Below are 15705 nucleotides of genomic sequence, written 5' to 3' on the forward strand. Positions count from 1 at the left end.
TACAGAAAATGACTATCCATGATTCATTTGCATTATTCTGCCAACTTACACGATTTAATACAGATCCAAGTATAATTCTACAGCCTGTTAGCATATAGCTACTTTTTAATACCAAAAAAAGCCTTTCACTCTTGCCCACATAAATATGGTCAATTTCTATATATTATTAGGTGAAGCATAGTGTTAAGGAGAAGAATCAGGATTTCTTCTACCCAATCTATCACTAGTTTATCTATGTTTACTACCAAAACGATCACTAGTTTATCTACATTTACTGTGAGAGCTATTGAAAGACCTTTTGAAGCTCTCTTAAGGAAATGAGTATAAAAATATAGAATACGTGATTCTCCCTGCCCCCAGCAACATAAACATACCTGTGTCTACTTCTCTCTAGGGAGCAAATTCTTCATAAACTATCAACAATGAATTCTTTCACTTGACCTGGCCTATATTTTTTTAAATGTATGAAAAGTCTTAGCTGTGTCTCCAATCACATGGTTCATTCAATGCAAGTATAAAATATCTCTGCCTCCCCTGCCCTAGATTTTTCCGTTCTTAAATGCATTCATATTCTTTTAAATCCTTTATAATGCAGTCACCCAAAACAGCATAAAAGTTTCCAGTCTCACCCCATTAAAAAAGAGAAGAAATCCTACCTATATAGCAGAAGTAGTAATAACTGGGAATATGCAACCTTTGTTGCTTTGTGCTATTGCCATCATTACTACCCACAAACCCCCATAGCCCTTTTTGCAGCAGATCACAAAGTTCACTTTCTCCAAATCCAATACACTTTTTTTGAAATTGTCCTTTATAACCAGACTGCCACGTATGGTGTTCAGACCATGAATCCATAGCTAGCCTTCCCCTGAGCCCTCACGGACTACTTGGGCAACAGCAATAAAGCTGTTTATGATCCATTTCCTTTAACACAAGCTTTCCTAAAGGATATTAATCTTTTAAAATTCTTGGAATCCTGCTAAATCCTTCCCATTTGCTTGGCATAATGGCATTTATTTTTGCTAGTGGCTATGTTACATAAGCCACAAGCACCAAATTTTGACCATATACTTATGAGAACATGGTGCCACGCAGTATAACTTAGTTTGACGCTCACAGTCACAGTACTTCAGAACTCCAGACACTTTAGTAATCATTTTCAGCTTCTCCATCTCTACTTAGATCAGTATAGCTTGTCCAATGCATATTTTCACCCCCGGTGATCTTCAGGGGCTGGTGGAAAAAGCCAGATTAGAAATAACTCCCTCACAACAAATTCTCAACTCCAAGCGCAAATCCATGTATCATCATCTTTTCCAAATCTCTCTACTTTTTTCACCTGTACTGTGGTAGGTAGTTAAAACTTTGGCTCTTATGAAGGTATGGTTTTGTTCATTTATGCCCTGGGTATGTTATTTCTGCTCTGTGGAACGAACGGTTTTGTTCAACAGTAGCCCACCAGCTCTGCATTTTTCCAAGGTTGCTTAAAGACTCTGCTCATGTACTTCCACCATCTACTTTTTACTGGCATCTACTCCTTGCAGATATAGAGTGAATCACTGTTAAAACCCTACCCAGCTGTTTACCACTTTCTGGAGATTTTCAGCTCCAATAAGTGTTTTAACTACTCCTCCTAGTTAAGTGCTGCCTGAACAATGTGCTGCATTTTGCTCCTGGCACTATGCATTATTTGCTCTTCAGTAATGATTCACAGTCAAGGGTCTGATAGAAGCCTGTTTCACTGAGTGCCCAAGCTCTAACTAAACACATCATATTTCATAAGCCACAACACAACGCAGTCCCAATGTACTGTACATGCACACTTGCTTCTTTGTCATTTTATTTACTAAAAAACTAGTAAGAAATACCATCTTTCTCTTTGTATTACATGGGTGCATTTAATATGCACAGAAGAAAAAGAAATTAAAAATAAAAAAAACTTTTCTTCATTTAATTATCTAGAAAAAAGGAGGTGAATTGTTCTCACTAATGAGCTCAATCATGATCACTTTCAGAATTCTGAAATTATCTATTTTTGATTTTCCAGAAGGAGGCTTTTTTTTCTCTTTTTGTATGTGTATGATTAGCTCAGACCTGCACTGAAGTCTGTCTTGTTTAACTTTTCTGAAGAGAGGAACAAAGAAATCTATAAAAATCGCTAGTTTTTACAGTTATAACTTCACTGATAATGTTGTCAGTGATGACAGGTGTCCCTAGGATAAGCTGGCCAGAACTGACTGCAGATCTATATACCAGTACTAGATTTTGTCACCTTTAACCTTTCTTCCTTGCAACGCAAGACTTTAATTAATTTGGAAAGCACCTTGGAGTCATATAAAGTCTCCATGGAAACTTTTGTTTAATCCTTTGACCCATTTATGTAAGACAGTACATACTATCAACTGGCAGCATTTTTTTAAAATATATCTCATTAAAAAAGATCTTTGAAGGTTTGATTAAGTGATCCAATTAGGAATCACACTTATATTACTTCCATGCCTGGTACAGATACTGATTTCTGTGTTTTCCTAGGTAGCCTGAAGGGAACTTGCTAGTGTCTGCCATATGGCAGGAGACTTTCCTGCTTATTTTCATTCTTGTGGCTCTCAGAAAGTGGTATTTATTAACAGCAGGTGAATTCAGAAGGCTGCAGGTGGCTAACTGCAGGTCTTAAGCAGTTGTCTGATATTTCAAGGATGGCTCCCAGGTCACCTCAAGACCACACAGGAGCAAATAAAATAACCTGAAATCTCAGGAGCAAGTAAAATCAAGCCGATGTGGCTCATAAGACTGGCATCATCAGAGAGTGCTAAGATCCAGTGATATGCCTCGCACTCACAGCAAGAGCTGTAGAGAACCATTAACAACTTCTGCCTGAGAACAACTCCCAAACCTTTGACATACGTATACTACTGCTACCAGCCACACGAAGATTCTGGCACATAGCTCACGGGCTTGAGGAAGGCTGCCCATGCCCGTTACAGACACAGCATACAATTTTGATTATAATGATTGTGACAGTTATTAAACATGTATTATAAAGCAGTCTATTAACATATTGGCTTTCTTCATGAAAGTGAACATATATATGTCAATTGCTGCATATTCTTCCGAGTTTGGTACAGTGTGGGAACTCAGAAACCATTTTTAAGTTCACACCAAACATAAGGAAAGGAAATTATTATTGCTAGACACCCTAGAGTCCTGGCAATGAAATACTGAATCATTTATTGTAAAACAATATATGGGGGCAGGAAGAACAGAAGGCAAAATAAAGAGTGTGCCTTCTGTGCAGGGTCCTCAGACAGAATTATAAATTGAGACTGTGCATGGCTGTGTTAAACAGAACTAACACTGTGTAGGGCAGAAATGGATTTTCTTAAGCAGTTTCATATAATGGGCTTGGTAGCTTTGAGAAATGCCTTTCCCTAATGGTCATTCTATTGATGTAGAGCCTAAAGACAATTTTTCTAATTAAGCAATAAGTTACAGCTGTAGGAAAGTCTGATAAGTCACTATTAGCTCTGTGCAGAGCTCTGAACCTTCAGATTGCTAAGGACACAGCAAGCCTCTTACCTAACTTTACTTATTAATTCTTGCATCTCCACCTAGTTTTTCTCAGGGCTTTGAGATCAAAAAGCTTCCCTCAGACCACACAACGTCACTCAAAAGCTAGGTGGTTTTGCTTGACAGATTATATTTACCACAATAACTTTAACAGCTCCTTTCCCCTCTTAATTTTCCTTCATTTTCCCCCATGAAGCTGAAAAGCCCTCATTACGGTCTTTTTCTGTGGTGTTCTTTGTTTCTGTTTTTTCCCTTCTGAGGGGCTGGAGAAAGGTGTTGTTGATATGCTATCTTTCTTTGTGCTCAACAACTTGTAAGATATGACAGATGTTTGATTCCTTCCAGATCACTGGGAGGCAACCAAAGGCCATACTCCAGATAGCCTCACAGAGAGCATATACTGTATCAAGGCAAACCCGCTTTTTGACAGTTATACATGTACCTTCAAAATTGCTTCAATTGACAGAGGCAAGACCCAAAACTTGCTTCTAGACTTTCCACTAGAATACCCCAGCAATCCTTCCTTCTGTAGGAAACACAGAGCTAGCAGATGATTTTAGATCACTTCACCTTTTCCTTTGCATTGTAAGGGGTTCTGACATGTCTGTATTTGAGGAAGGAGAAAGGCAACCTTCTCACCTAAGAATACAGCTATTGGAACAGTCAGTGCAGGAAAGTTGATGGAAAGGTGCAAAGAGAAATTGTTTTAATGCACAACTATGGGGTAGCTTCTCCCTGGGAAAGTTTTGCCCTTAGGCTCATGCAACTGGTTTGTAACTCGGGTAGAGAATCCATGCCCTCATAATGCAAAACCAACACACTATGTAGCGACTAAAAGTTCTCAACATCCACAAAAATCTCTAGCCTGTTGAATCCTTCCTATGCCTCTAGCTTCAGTGGTATCTTAACCAGCTGAATAGATACATTACATCTTATACAGAACAGTATTTCATGTCAAATTTGTTTGTTCACTTACTGTGAGAGAGGTTAAGCAGAAGCAGCTCATTTACTTTGAAAACAGGCATTATTCTACGTATCTTTACCATATACCTTCTAACACCTCCTCAGGCTAGTACAGAGTCTTTATCTACCTGAACATATTTATTTCCGCAACACCATAACATGGTTACTTTTATTTTCTCCCACTTCTGTAAAGTATTGTATTTACATTTTTCATTAACATAAACAGCGTAGCCAAATGTTTTTCACATGTTCAAACAAATTCAGAGCCTAATAATGCAGATGAACAGGACAGATGATTCTTTTCAGCCTAAACACTACTTTTGCAAAACTGGACACTTCTGCACCCCACACTTTCCCAAAAAGTCCCTTAGCTAAGTATCTTTGCTGATGGTGCCCTGTCCACAAAACAGTCAGAAGGACCTCTGGAAATCCCTTGGTTTTAGGACACTAAATACACTTCAGAATAAACGTATCATTACAGAACCCTTTTTCATTTTCCATGCTTCTAATTCACAAGCATTTTGCCTGAAATTCCATTAGTATTCAAGTTTCCCTTAAAAATCGTAAAGGCTTTTTGAAACTGTGAATTGCAAATAACTGACTTCCACTGTGTCACTGATACGGTTACAGAATATCAAAAGATGAGAAAAAATACCAGACAATTCATTGGAAAAACTATCCTAGTTCATTTTAAATTACACACAAATTTCAATAGGCATCTCATACAGAAGTAAAGTTTCCAAATCTGCAGTTCCATTTATCATTCTTTTTGCAAGAAAGTTGTACTCAATTGCATAGCTATGACAGAAGATTTAATCACAGTTAAGGTGTAAGGTTCTAGCCTGAATCAAAGTCTACACAGAAACTTTAAAAATGTGTTCAGTGTAATGACTGTGATTTTTTTTTTTTTAAATGTGAAATCTAGCCTTTTCTCCTTAAAGCCAAGCTTTTCCATGTTCAGTCTGTACCTTATCTCTTCACTAAAACATAAATTGTCTAATCTCAAAGGGCAGTATATGCCAGCAAGTTATTGTTACAGGGAGCATGTCCCCCTGAGAACGTGCATAACAGAGAAGAGGGAAACCTTGTCACCTAGTAAAAATTAAAATAATAAATTCCCCAAACCAAATCTGAAACATAAAACACCGAGCACTGATAATGGGAAGCCCATCCACAAGCAATTTTGGAAAAGAGAGAGAACCCAGTGAACAAACATCTGACAGAAATCATAGGATAACATTTGCATATCAGCTGGCAGAAGCTCACAGGACTTAGCTCCAGTTCCTCAAGAAGTTTAAGAATTTGATTTGTGAATATCCAGTCACTAAAAACGTATCAAAGAATATGTTCACTTATTTCAGTTAAGTAACTTCCAGTGTACCAAAGGATGCACGTAACCAACATTTCTGAACATTAAAATATTGGGGCAAGATAAGATCCCAGCAGGCTTCACCGAAGAATCACTAGTGGATTAGCACAAATTTCAGAAAACAGACTAATCCTCTTCTCTTTCATATACTCTTCCAGCTATTTGAAAGTAATGAGCTACAGGCCAGTGCAATACTACAGTAGCATTTAAAGTAATTAAACAAATATTGATAGCAATCAGTTTAATTTCATTTAAGATTCTTTAACATATATCCACTTCATCTTTCTACACGTGGTCCTTCCCCAGCAGAAAATTAATAGCTCAGGAAGATATTGCAACCAAATTTAAAAGTATAATAGTTTCATGCTGGGGAGCTCTGCCATATCATACAGCCTTTTATAGAAACACAAAATTTAACATAAATGTAAGACTAATACTTCTGTGTTCAAAAAAAGCTGATTCCTGATGAGCTTCTAGAACTGCTTAGGAAATGATGAGAATCCTTGTTGAAGGGATTCCTGTTGTCTAAAGATTTACTGTCATTTGGTGATAGTAGCCACAAAGCCAGGCAAGATTCTTTTTGCATAAAACAACTGAGGAAAAAAGTACCTTAAATTTCCACAATACACTGTTTTTGTAGATTGTGTTCTATTTCAAGTTGAAGACACTTGAAGAAATTCTGTATTTCTGTACTCTGGTTCAACCATTCACTTCAAAGTAAGACAGAGATGAGAGGGGAGAGGTGTACAATGATGAATCACTTGCCCACCTACATCCCTGCCCATCAAGTTCGCTAAGATTTATAACAATATAGCTTGGCATTTCAGAACCAAAAACTCCCCGCTCCCCCAACTAATCTAAAACATATGTCTTCCATAAAACTGGCTCCAAGTGAAAATTATGACCACCTGTATGATAATGTTTCTCCTTGCTACTGAGGGAACTGCTAAGAGCAGTGAAATCAGTAACTACGGATCTAGACTTTGCAGGATGTACCTCAACAGAGTTAGAAAGGAATGGATGTAATTCTCCCTTCTGGAAAAAAGAGGCTTCTTGTGAAAGGCCTACCCAGGGCACTGTCTCAATCTATGCAATGCTAAAGGAACTGCACCAATATCTACAGAATTAAATACCTATTATTTTTTCAATAGCTGCCTAAGGGGTACCTGAAGCAAGCAGACAGAAAATTGTATTAAACAAGAAATCCAGACAGAGTTTTGCTGTTGGCAGATGAAGATTCTTCCATCAGTCCACTGTTCTGCCATGGATTGTCACAGGCCTGGCCACAGATCTTGGGTAGATTAAAAAAACCCTCTATTAACCTGCACTTTCTGCCTTAGATTTCAGGCAACTCATTCTGAAATGTTAGAAGGTATTTTAAAAATAAAAATGAATTTGTGCCATCTTGACTGTGTGGTGACAACATGAAATGACTGTTTCAATTTTTAAATTTAAATAACATTTATGTCACCCCTAGGAATCAGCTTTAAAGGCCAAAGCCAACAATCAGAAGTTATTTGCATTACACAACCAATAAAACACTTTCTGAATTGTATTTTTCTTAGAAACTGTGATGTATACTACAAATGGTACACAGTAATCTTCCTGACTACGACACATTCAGCAGCACAGTTCTTAGTAAAAGAAGGGAGAAATTAGCAACCCGAAGTGCTGGAACAAAGGATTACGCCCATACCAAAGCATAAATGCCTAAACTGGCTATCAGAGCGACCTCCAATTTTAAATGGTTAGGTCACAAATTGAACATACTCCCCTCATTAGTCACTTAATGCTTAGAAATTTTCTCTCGTCTATTTTTTAAAGTCTTCCTTTGTGTGCTGGGGAAGAACTTCATTTAAGTGATTTCTTTATTTTCTGGAGGCGGAACTTTTACGTAGGCTTAGAAGACCACAGCTGGCAACAAGAACAACAAGCTAGTGTCAAAGCAGCTTTCAGGGACAGAGCATACACAAGAGACAAACACCTGGAATAGGGCCCCAATATCCAAGCAAACTACTGCGGCTTAACAAGGTACTACCTATTGCGGGTGCTATAACAACCGACCACAGACATGTTTCAAGCCTGTGGCTAATGGAAAGCAGAAGTACTTCAGCCTTTCCTACTGGCGTTTGAGCCATCAGCTGGATTAACTAAACTCAAAAGGCTCATCGTTTCCTCTGTTCAGATACTATGAGACAAGGATTCCTGCCAGTATTCCTACTGAATGCCTCTTACTAGTTTTAAATTGACACATTTGATTCAAGCAATTCAGCCTAAAAGCAATTATGGAAAATATTCAAGTACTTGGTTCTATAGAGAAATAAAATCACAAGACAAAGTAATAATTCAGGATGTTATCGCAGAATGTTAAGCGATATCCCTCTTTTATGCTATAGAAGAGGGAATTACTTCATCTAAACTATAATGAAACATGTAGAAATTGGAAAGGAATGTCCAATTTAGGTGGCTTTGTGCTAAAATGCAAGAAAAATACAATTTGCTTAATAAACTGCTGGCACATTTGAAACTGAGCTTTATCATAAACCCCATTAAAGACTCTTTTAGGGACAGCTCCATCAATTTAGTACCTTTAACACAAATGGATCAAGTCTTGCAGTGTTCCCTCAGCACAAAGGAGACATTTTCAAGGAGTGTTTGAAATGCAGGATTCTGAGAGAAAAAGCAGATGCTACCACTTGTCGGAGCACACGTTCATATAGGTTCTTAAAGGGTATGATATTTTAGCATTTAATGACCCTGCATGTAACACTGGTAGTAAAAAGGGGAAAATCTCTTCCCTCCCATTCATACAGCTGTATCAGTAGAAGCATGCCACATGCTATGTGATCTTCCCTTGCGCTTTGTTTCAACACAAATCAGGAGACCAGCTCCCAGCATACCCACCAGACACTCTAGATCTGCCTTCTGCGCCATCAACATTGTCAGCGTCCAGCTCCAGAAAAGAGGTTTTCCCTTTAAACAAGGACAGGGAACTTGTGCCATACAGATGTCCCAGTGTGCAAGTTAGCCAGCTCCTACAGCTCACTTTTGCCAACAGAGCCCTGAGCACCTTTCCAGTAAGCCTGCTGGATGTGGGAGCTGAAGGGCAAAGCTGCATCATCAAAAAGCCCTGAGCACAGATCTGCTCACCAGCCACCAAAGAGGGCTGCGTAGCAAAGCCCTGGGCTTGAGGGTAGGAATAGTAGCTGTGGTGTTGCCACTTCTTTTGCTGCTCTCTCCCTCTCTTGCTAACCATCTCAGGGAATTCTTACTCCCCTAAGGATGCCCCAGCACAAAGGCAAATGAAAGACACTTTATACGATTTTGGACAAATTGAACATATGTTTTAATACACTCATTTTCTGGAGCACTATTGCTCTTTAAGATAGAAGTGATGAATTACTGTGTATATTTTGGGGCTACTCCTTAAAGGAATGGCAAAACACAGGTAACAATTTTAAAACAGTGAGAGGTATGCCAAGCACAAAAGTACTTCTATTGTAATAACGAGCAATTTCAATACTTCAGCTGTAACGGGAAGTTCCTGGGACGTGGTTAAACTAAATTCTGCTTGGCTTAGAGCCATGCAAATATTTCTTTTCCACATTCCCATCAATTACAGAAGTACAGTAAGTGTTTTTGTTCTTAAATGCGCTATTACAGGGGACACAAATAAGCCATTTTTCTTCCAGTGGTTGGAGCTAACATTTCTAAAATACCATATTACACATTTGGCAGACTTGAAGCATGCTCCAATTTTTCTTGTGTCAGATTAGTAAGCCACACCATTTGAATCAACTGAAAATGGGTAGTACAACTGCATGTCCTAACCAGACTACACATTCTTACAATGGCAGTATAGTTGTTTTTTCTTCAGTGCCGGTATAAGTATTCACACTTAGGAAAGCAGTTATCATGAGCAGAGAACTACTATTGTTAACTGTTTACATACAAACAATAGCAGATATGTACCATGAAGGAACTGTTTTAATTAAAAATTACATTGTCTAAAGTCAGAGTTACCATTATCCATGTTTTAGATTGATAATTTTATACTGAGACTTTATTAGGACTATTAATAATCCTACTAAAAAAGAAAAGCTAATCAGAGGTATGCACGTGCTTTGCACGCTTTTGAGAGTGAAATATATCAACCTCACAAACACTGCCTTCTGTTGCTGACAAAGTCTACCAAAATATAAAAACACTATAGTAAGTGCAATGTACTCTCTCAATGCATATCAGTTGTAGTCTGCCTGTACCATGTGTGCTTATGTCTCCTCTTACAGAGGCCTCAAACTATAGCGTGAGGTTGAATATGAGTGCATTTCTAAGGATAAAAATAAAATTACTCATTTTCTGAAGCCTCCAGTCCCATGTGGGGTACACAAGAAAGACATGTCTGAAGTGCAGGGGGGTGAATTTCTACAACACTACCATAAAAAATAAATGTCCTATGGAATTAACCATTATCATTAAACATGAAAAATTAACCATGGAAACTATGTTTCCACGCTCAACTCTGACTCCTATGACTGTCGTAGAAAAGAAATCTAGGTATCTCACTGAGAGTTAAATATCACCTTATTCACATTCTGCCTAGTCTTACCAATCCTTTACACATAGCATGTACCGGGGGTACCTGACCATACAGAGATGGCATCTAGCCAGATCCACAGGTAGGGATGTTGGGAAACACAGTTCCATTCTCCTCAAGGCAAACTGGTAAACTCCAAGAGCTGAGGGTCCTGACCTTATACATCAGACTGCTACTGGCAAGAGCTCTCTGACCAGTGCAAGGATGACTGTGAAACAACTACAACAATTAGAAATTGTTAAATGTGAAATTACTAACGTGTTGATTCAGGAAGACAGCCTGGTTTTGTGGACAGCTGTATGCTGGATGGTAAGGAGTATCACATCTACCTCAGTTAAATTTGATCTCAACTACAGTATCAGAAACTGAGGTAAAAGCATCACCTCTGCAGCACAACATTCCTTCGCACTCCATCAATAGAAAAAGCTCTGCAGTGCTTTTGAGATCCGATCAGATGCATTGTCCAGTAAATGCAAGGAAATATTCCATCACCAGATCACATACTCAATTAGGTATGAGCTTTCTGTAACAGTCTTAGAAAAGGAGAAATACCTGCTTTGCAGATATTCTCCCACCCTCAGTGTTTTTCAGAGCCTGTATCAATAGCTGTTCAACAACAAAAAGTTAACTTTTTGTTAACTTATTCTCATTCAGCATCTTGACCACTGCCAAAATGCCTAAAAAAAAAAAAAAAAAAAAAATCACACCATCAGCAAAGCTGCAACAGGTCTTCACAGCATAGGCTTACATTCACATCCTGTCTTTCTTTTGACATATGATTTACCTAATTTGTTCTCTAGGCTTTAAAACCTCTGGGGCAACAATTATCATCTCTGCTTATATTATAGTTAGCACAATGAAAACTTAAAATAGGTTAAAGCTCTCAAATGTTACTACAGTATATTGCTTTTTACACTGCCAATTCTGTTAGATTCTACTGGCAACAGTTTGCATGCTAGAACTATGCAGAGATCTTTATTCTGTCATTAGCTTTCATGTAGAAATGCAACTATTGCCCCAAACCCCTCCTGCATACCCAACTGAAGAAAGATCCACTCCACCTAACAAAGGGTAGTAAAATTTAGCCTTCCTTCACAGTGGAGCAGACAGCCAAGGCAGGGCAACCGCTCTTTGTTGAATGCTGAAGAGTGGCAATGCTAAGAGAGTTCAGAGTAACTTTTAAAGTGACTTTTAAAGAAGTCTTTATCTCCTACTCTAGACAGTTGGGCTAGACTACTTACGATATAACCATTGTTTGGGTGCTGAAAGCACCAATCTAGCTGGGCCACGTGAGGTACTTCTGATTCACTGTTCTTCCATTGCATGCCTAAAAAGTCAACAAGTGCAAAAACTCTGATCTCCATTATCACAGCGCACAAGAAAGTGGCTGTACCCCATTTTGACCCCTCTTTCTGAGAGAGGAGTATAATAATATTTTCAGGCAGAAGGACTACAACATATTAGGCTTTACGAGAGGAGATACTATGGAATCTCAGTAGTAAAACATCATAGTCCCTTGGTTACAGATGACATATGAGAAAGCTTATGGACTTACTGACAATTCTCTGATTAATTTTCTTAGTTCCCTGTGCCCGTGCTTCTCAGCGATACTTGCTGGATCATCTCCATATTTGTTGGCTATGTTGCAAGCCCATGTGGCATCAGGACAATTGAGTAGAAATGTTGCAAGGTCCTTTAATCCAAATCTGGCTGCACAATGAAGGAGAGTAGGAAATTCTTCCAAATGGCTATCTGTAGATGGAAACAAAGTTTTCATAAAGAACAGCTTTACTTTTATAGAACACCTTCCACCAGCTTTTACAGAAGTCCTTTGAATATCAGTGCTACGGAATCACAGTTATCAAACTGGCAATACAGAACTGGCATCCAAAGAACAATTCCTCCAACTAACAGTTTTACAGTTCACATACATATTTTAATACAGAAGTCTTTAACAAAACTGAGAAATCTCATTTTTTTCCTGACAGAGGGATTTTAAAGCACTTTAGTTCTATTGAGAAGTACGTTTTCTTGCAAGGGGAAGAAAGCTACAGCCACAACATGCTTTTGCTTAGGTGTATATTATTTAATGCTTTAGGAATACTTTTGAGACATTTGAGTGGGACATTTTTACAGGTTTATGGTGCTACGTTTTCATATTAAAAGACATTTCTGAAAATTCACACGACTACCACAGACTTGCAAAAATTTGCTTATCCCCATAATGAAAAAAATCAAAGAATTTAAAGATTAATGTATTGGATAATGGTTTTTAGGATTTCTCTGAAATGGCATAATATTCCTTTCTATCACAGACTTTATTTGTCACCTTTGAGAACTAGGACAAAGCTAAACTGATGTCAGTTTATCATTTCAGCATAATCTTGTATTCTAACTCTAAGAGTGGCCACAAGTTCCAAACAACAACAAAGAGAGATCAAGCATAAACAATACTTCCCTCTGCCTTCATATTCTACTTTCTAATCACTTGTGGTTTGTTGTGTAGTGGTTTGTCTATATACCAGCGTGCAGTGTATCTCTTTTCCAAGTATGCATCCAGCCTGCTCCAGGCACCATCAACTTCTTGCACCCTCAGGGTCTTTTAGCAGCATCTTTACTACCCACTGCATGAAGAAGTGCTTCCTCTAGCTCCTGCTAGGTTCAATTGATAGTCCCTAATTCATCTTATTCTCCATCCTTGTCTGCCCTCTCTGCACTTCTAGTGATTTACTCATTCCCAGAATTTCTTGAAGAGCTCCAGTCTACTTAATTGTGCCTTATAGAGAATCAACTCCATCACCCCCACTGCTCTTTTCTGAACCTTTTCCAGCTTTACTGTAACTATTTTGAGATGATAGAAGAGCTGCACATGATACTCAACTTGTGGGTGAACCATGTAATTTATGCATTATCATAATTATGTCCTGTTTTGTTCTCTATTCCTTTTCTAATAATTCCTAGCATTTCATTTGCTTTTTGATCTGCTGCCTAGCAACAAGTTGGTGTTATCATGGAACTGCATGGCTGTCGTGGTTTAACCACAGCCAGCAACTAAGCCCCACACAGCTGCTTGCTCACTCCCTCCACAGTGGGATGGGGGAAAAGAATCAGAAGAGTAAAAGTGAGAAAACTCACGCATTGAGATAAAGACAGCTTAAGAGGTAAAGCAAAAGCTGCGCACGCAAGCAAAGCAAAACAAGGAATTCATTCACTACTGCCCATTGGTGGGCAGGTGTTCATCCATGCCCAGGAAAGCAGGGCTCCATCACACGTAACCATTACTTGGGAAGACAAATGCCATCACCCCAAACATCCCCCCCCCCCCTTCTTCTTCCCCCCGCTTTATATGCTGAGCATAATGTCATATGGTGTGGGATATCCCTTTGGTCAGTTGGGGTCAGCTGTCCCAGCTGTGTTCCCTCCCAACTTCTTGTGCACCCCCAGCCTGCTTGCCGGTGGGGTGGGGTGAGGAGCAGAAAAGGCCTTGACTCTGTGTAAGCACTGCTCAGCAATAACTATAACATCCCTCTGTTATCAACACTTGTTTCCAGCACAAATCCAAAACATAGCCACATACTAGATACTGTGAAGAAAACTAACTCTATCCCAGCCAAAACCAGCACAGTGGTCTGATTCCTCAGTGCTAATAGCCCGCCCAAAGCCTCTCATTTTGTATGACAACATAGGACTGCTTTTTCCACTTGCATCACTTTGTTTTTACCCACAATGAATATCATCTGACCTTTTACTGCATAATTACTAAATCTCATAAGGCCTTCCCCTCATATTTTTTCCCAATTAGCCCTTCTCCAGTAGTAAACCCTGAATACTTTCTACCATTAGCATAAGATTTTTCCAACTGTCTGCCTCCTGGTTTTGGCCAGTTATTCATCCATGCCCAATCAATTACTGACTTGATCAGGTTTGCTGACTAGTACAAAAAATACAAGAAATCTATATAGCAAGACTTCACATTACAGAAAATTTAATTTATTACGATTTCTATTAATTTGTCAGGTAGAGACAACACATTAACCTGCTTCTAGTTCTCAAGGTCCCCAGAGAAATTGGGTTTTGGCATCACAGTTACATCTTCTAGTACTACAGAACTGAAAAAATGCAAACTACTGTTAGAAATCCAGCTATTTTACTTTCAAATTTCCTCAGAGCTCTTAATGAATACCAGTTAGTCCCGGTAATTTCTTTGCACTCAATCTGCCCATTTTCGCTGTAACTTCATGATGCCTTCAACTCCAGACAGTCTCTTTCCACGTGTCTCCCAACCAGGACTACAGCTTGGGAATCTACATGGGTGGTTCTACCTTTCTTGAGTTCTCTTTTATATCTGAGTCATCAGCTGTCCTACAGGATAGCCAGCACATTTTCAGCCTTTTGTGTGCTGGAAGAAAGACTTAGCAGTAGTAAAGACTCCTTTCAGAATCCTCTTCACTGCCAGTCTTTAACAAACTTTCTCATTTTTACATTCTTCTACATATTAAAATTTGGCTCAGCAGTGGTGAATTTGTGTACCTCCCCCCACTCCCCTTTTTGCTCCTGCAGAATGTTGATATGGGAGAGAGTAAAACCTCACCCTACCACTACATATAAGGATTCAAGGAACAAAAACAGTTCTTGGAATAGGCATAGCCAAGTACCGATCGACCAGAAAAATTGTTAGGACAATTCTTGACTGCATTTTGGACAAAGAATATTCCACCACTATCCCACTCCAATATTGTTTTGACACAAGGTATTTGAGTGGGCTACATTGTAGTTGGAAGTTACATTACAACCCCAAACTGATTTTTAAACAAACTGAGCATTGCCCGACTTTTAGTTCCAGCAGGCAACCAAAAGTTCAACCAAGAAACTGTAAATACACAGCACCTGTGTCAATCAAGTCACTTATTTTAGGAACCTTGGCAGGCTGAGCTTCTATCGACAAAGGTATGTGTTTCAGCTCATATTCCTTTGTATTTGCAGTGTGCTTTAACATCCTTTCAATTGCCATAGGCAATCTTAAAACTGTACAGCAGCTAATGTTTTTGTGAGAAGTAGGTGCTACACGCAACTTCTTTACTCCATACTGCTCAACATTTTAGCTGAAGTTCCACAAACTGGACTTAATTCTGTAATTAGAAGAACTATAAATGTTACCCCAGAGTATAGCCATTTGAGTTCTTATTTTTGTCTATACTTTGCTAACTGA

At 38.8% G+C, this 15705-nt stretch overlaps 1 protein-coding gene across 1 annotated transcript in view; it reads right to left on the reverse strand.

The window, feature by feature from the left end:
- BANK1 (B cell scaffold protein with ankyrin repeats 1) overlaps nucleotides 1-15705 on the reverse strand; it is a 159486-nt gene that overhangs the window by 75706 nt on the left and 68075 nt on the right. The window contains 1 exon segment of the mRNA XM_075709458.1: nucleotides 12052-12248. Coding sequence (XP_075565573.1) covers nucleotides 12052-12248 — 197 coding nt within the window.

The sequence above is a fragment of the Pelecanus crispus genome, chromosome 4 (assembly GCF_030463565.1).
Source record: "Pelecanus crispus isolate bPelCri1 chromosome 4, bPelCri1.pri, whole genome shotgun sequence".
In the NCBI taxonomy this organism is placed as follows: domain Eukaryota; kingdom Metazoa; phylum Chordata; class Aves; order Pelecaniformes; family Pelecanidae; genus Pelecanus; species Pelecanus crispus.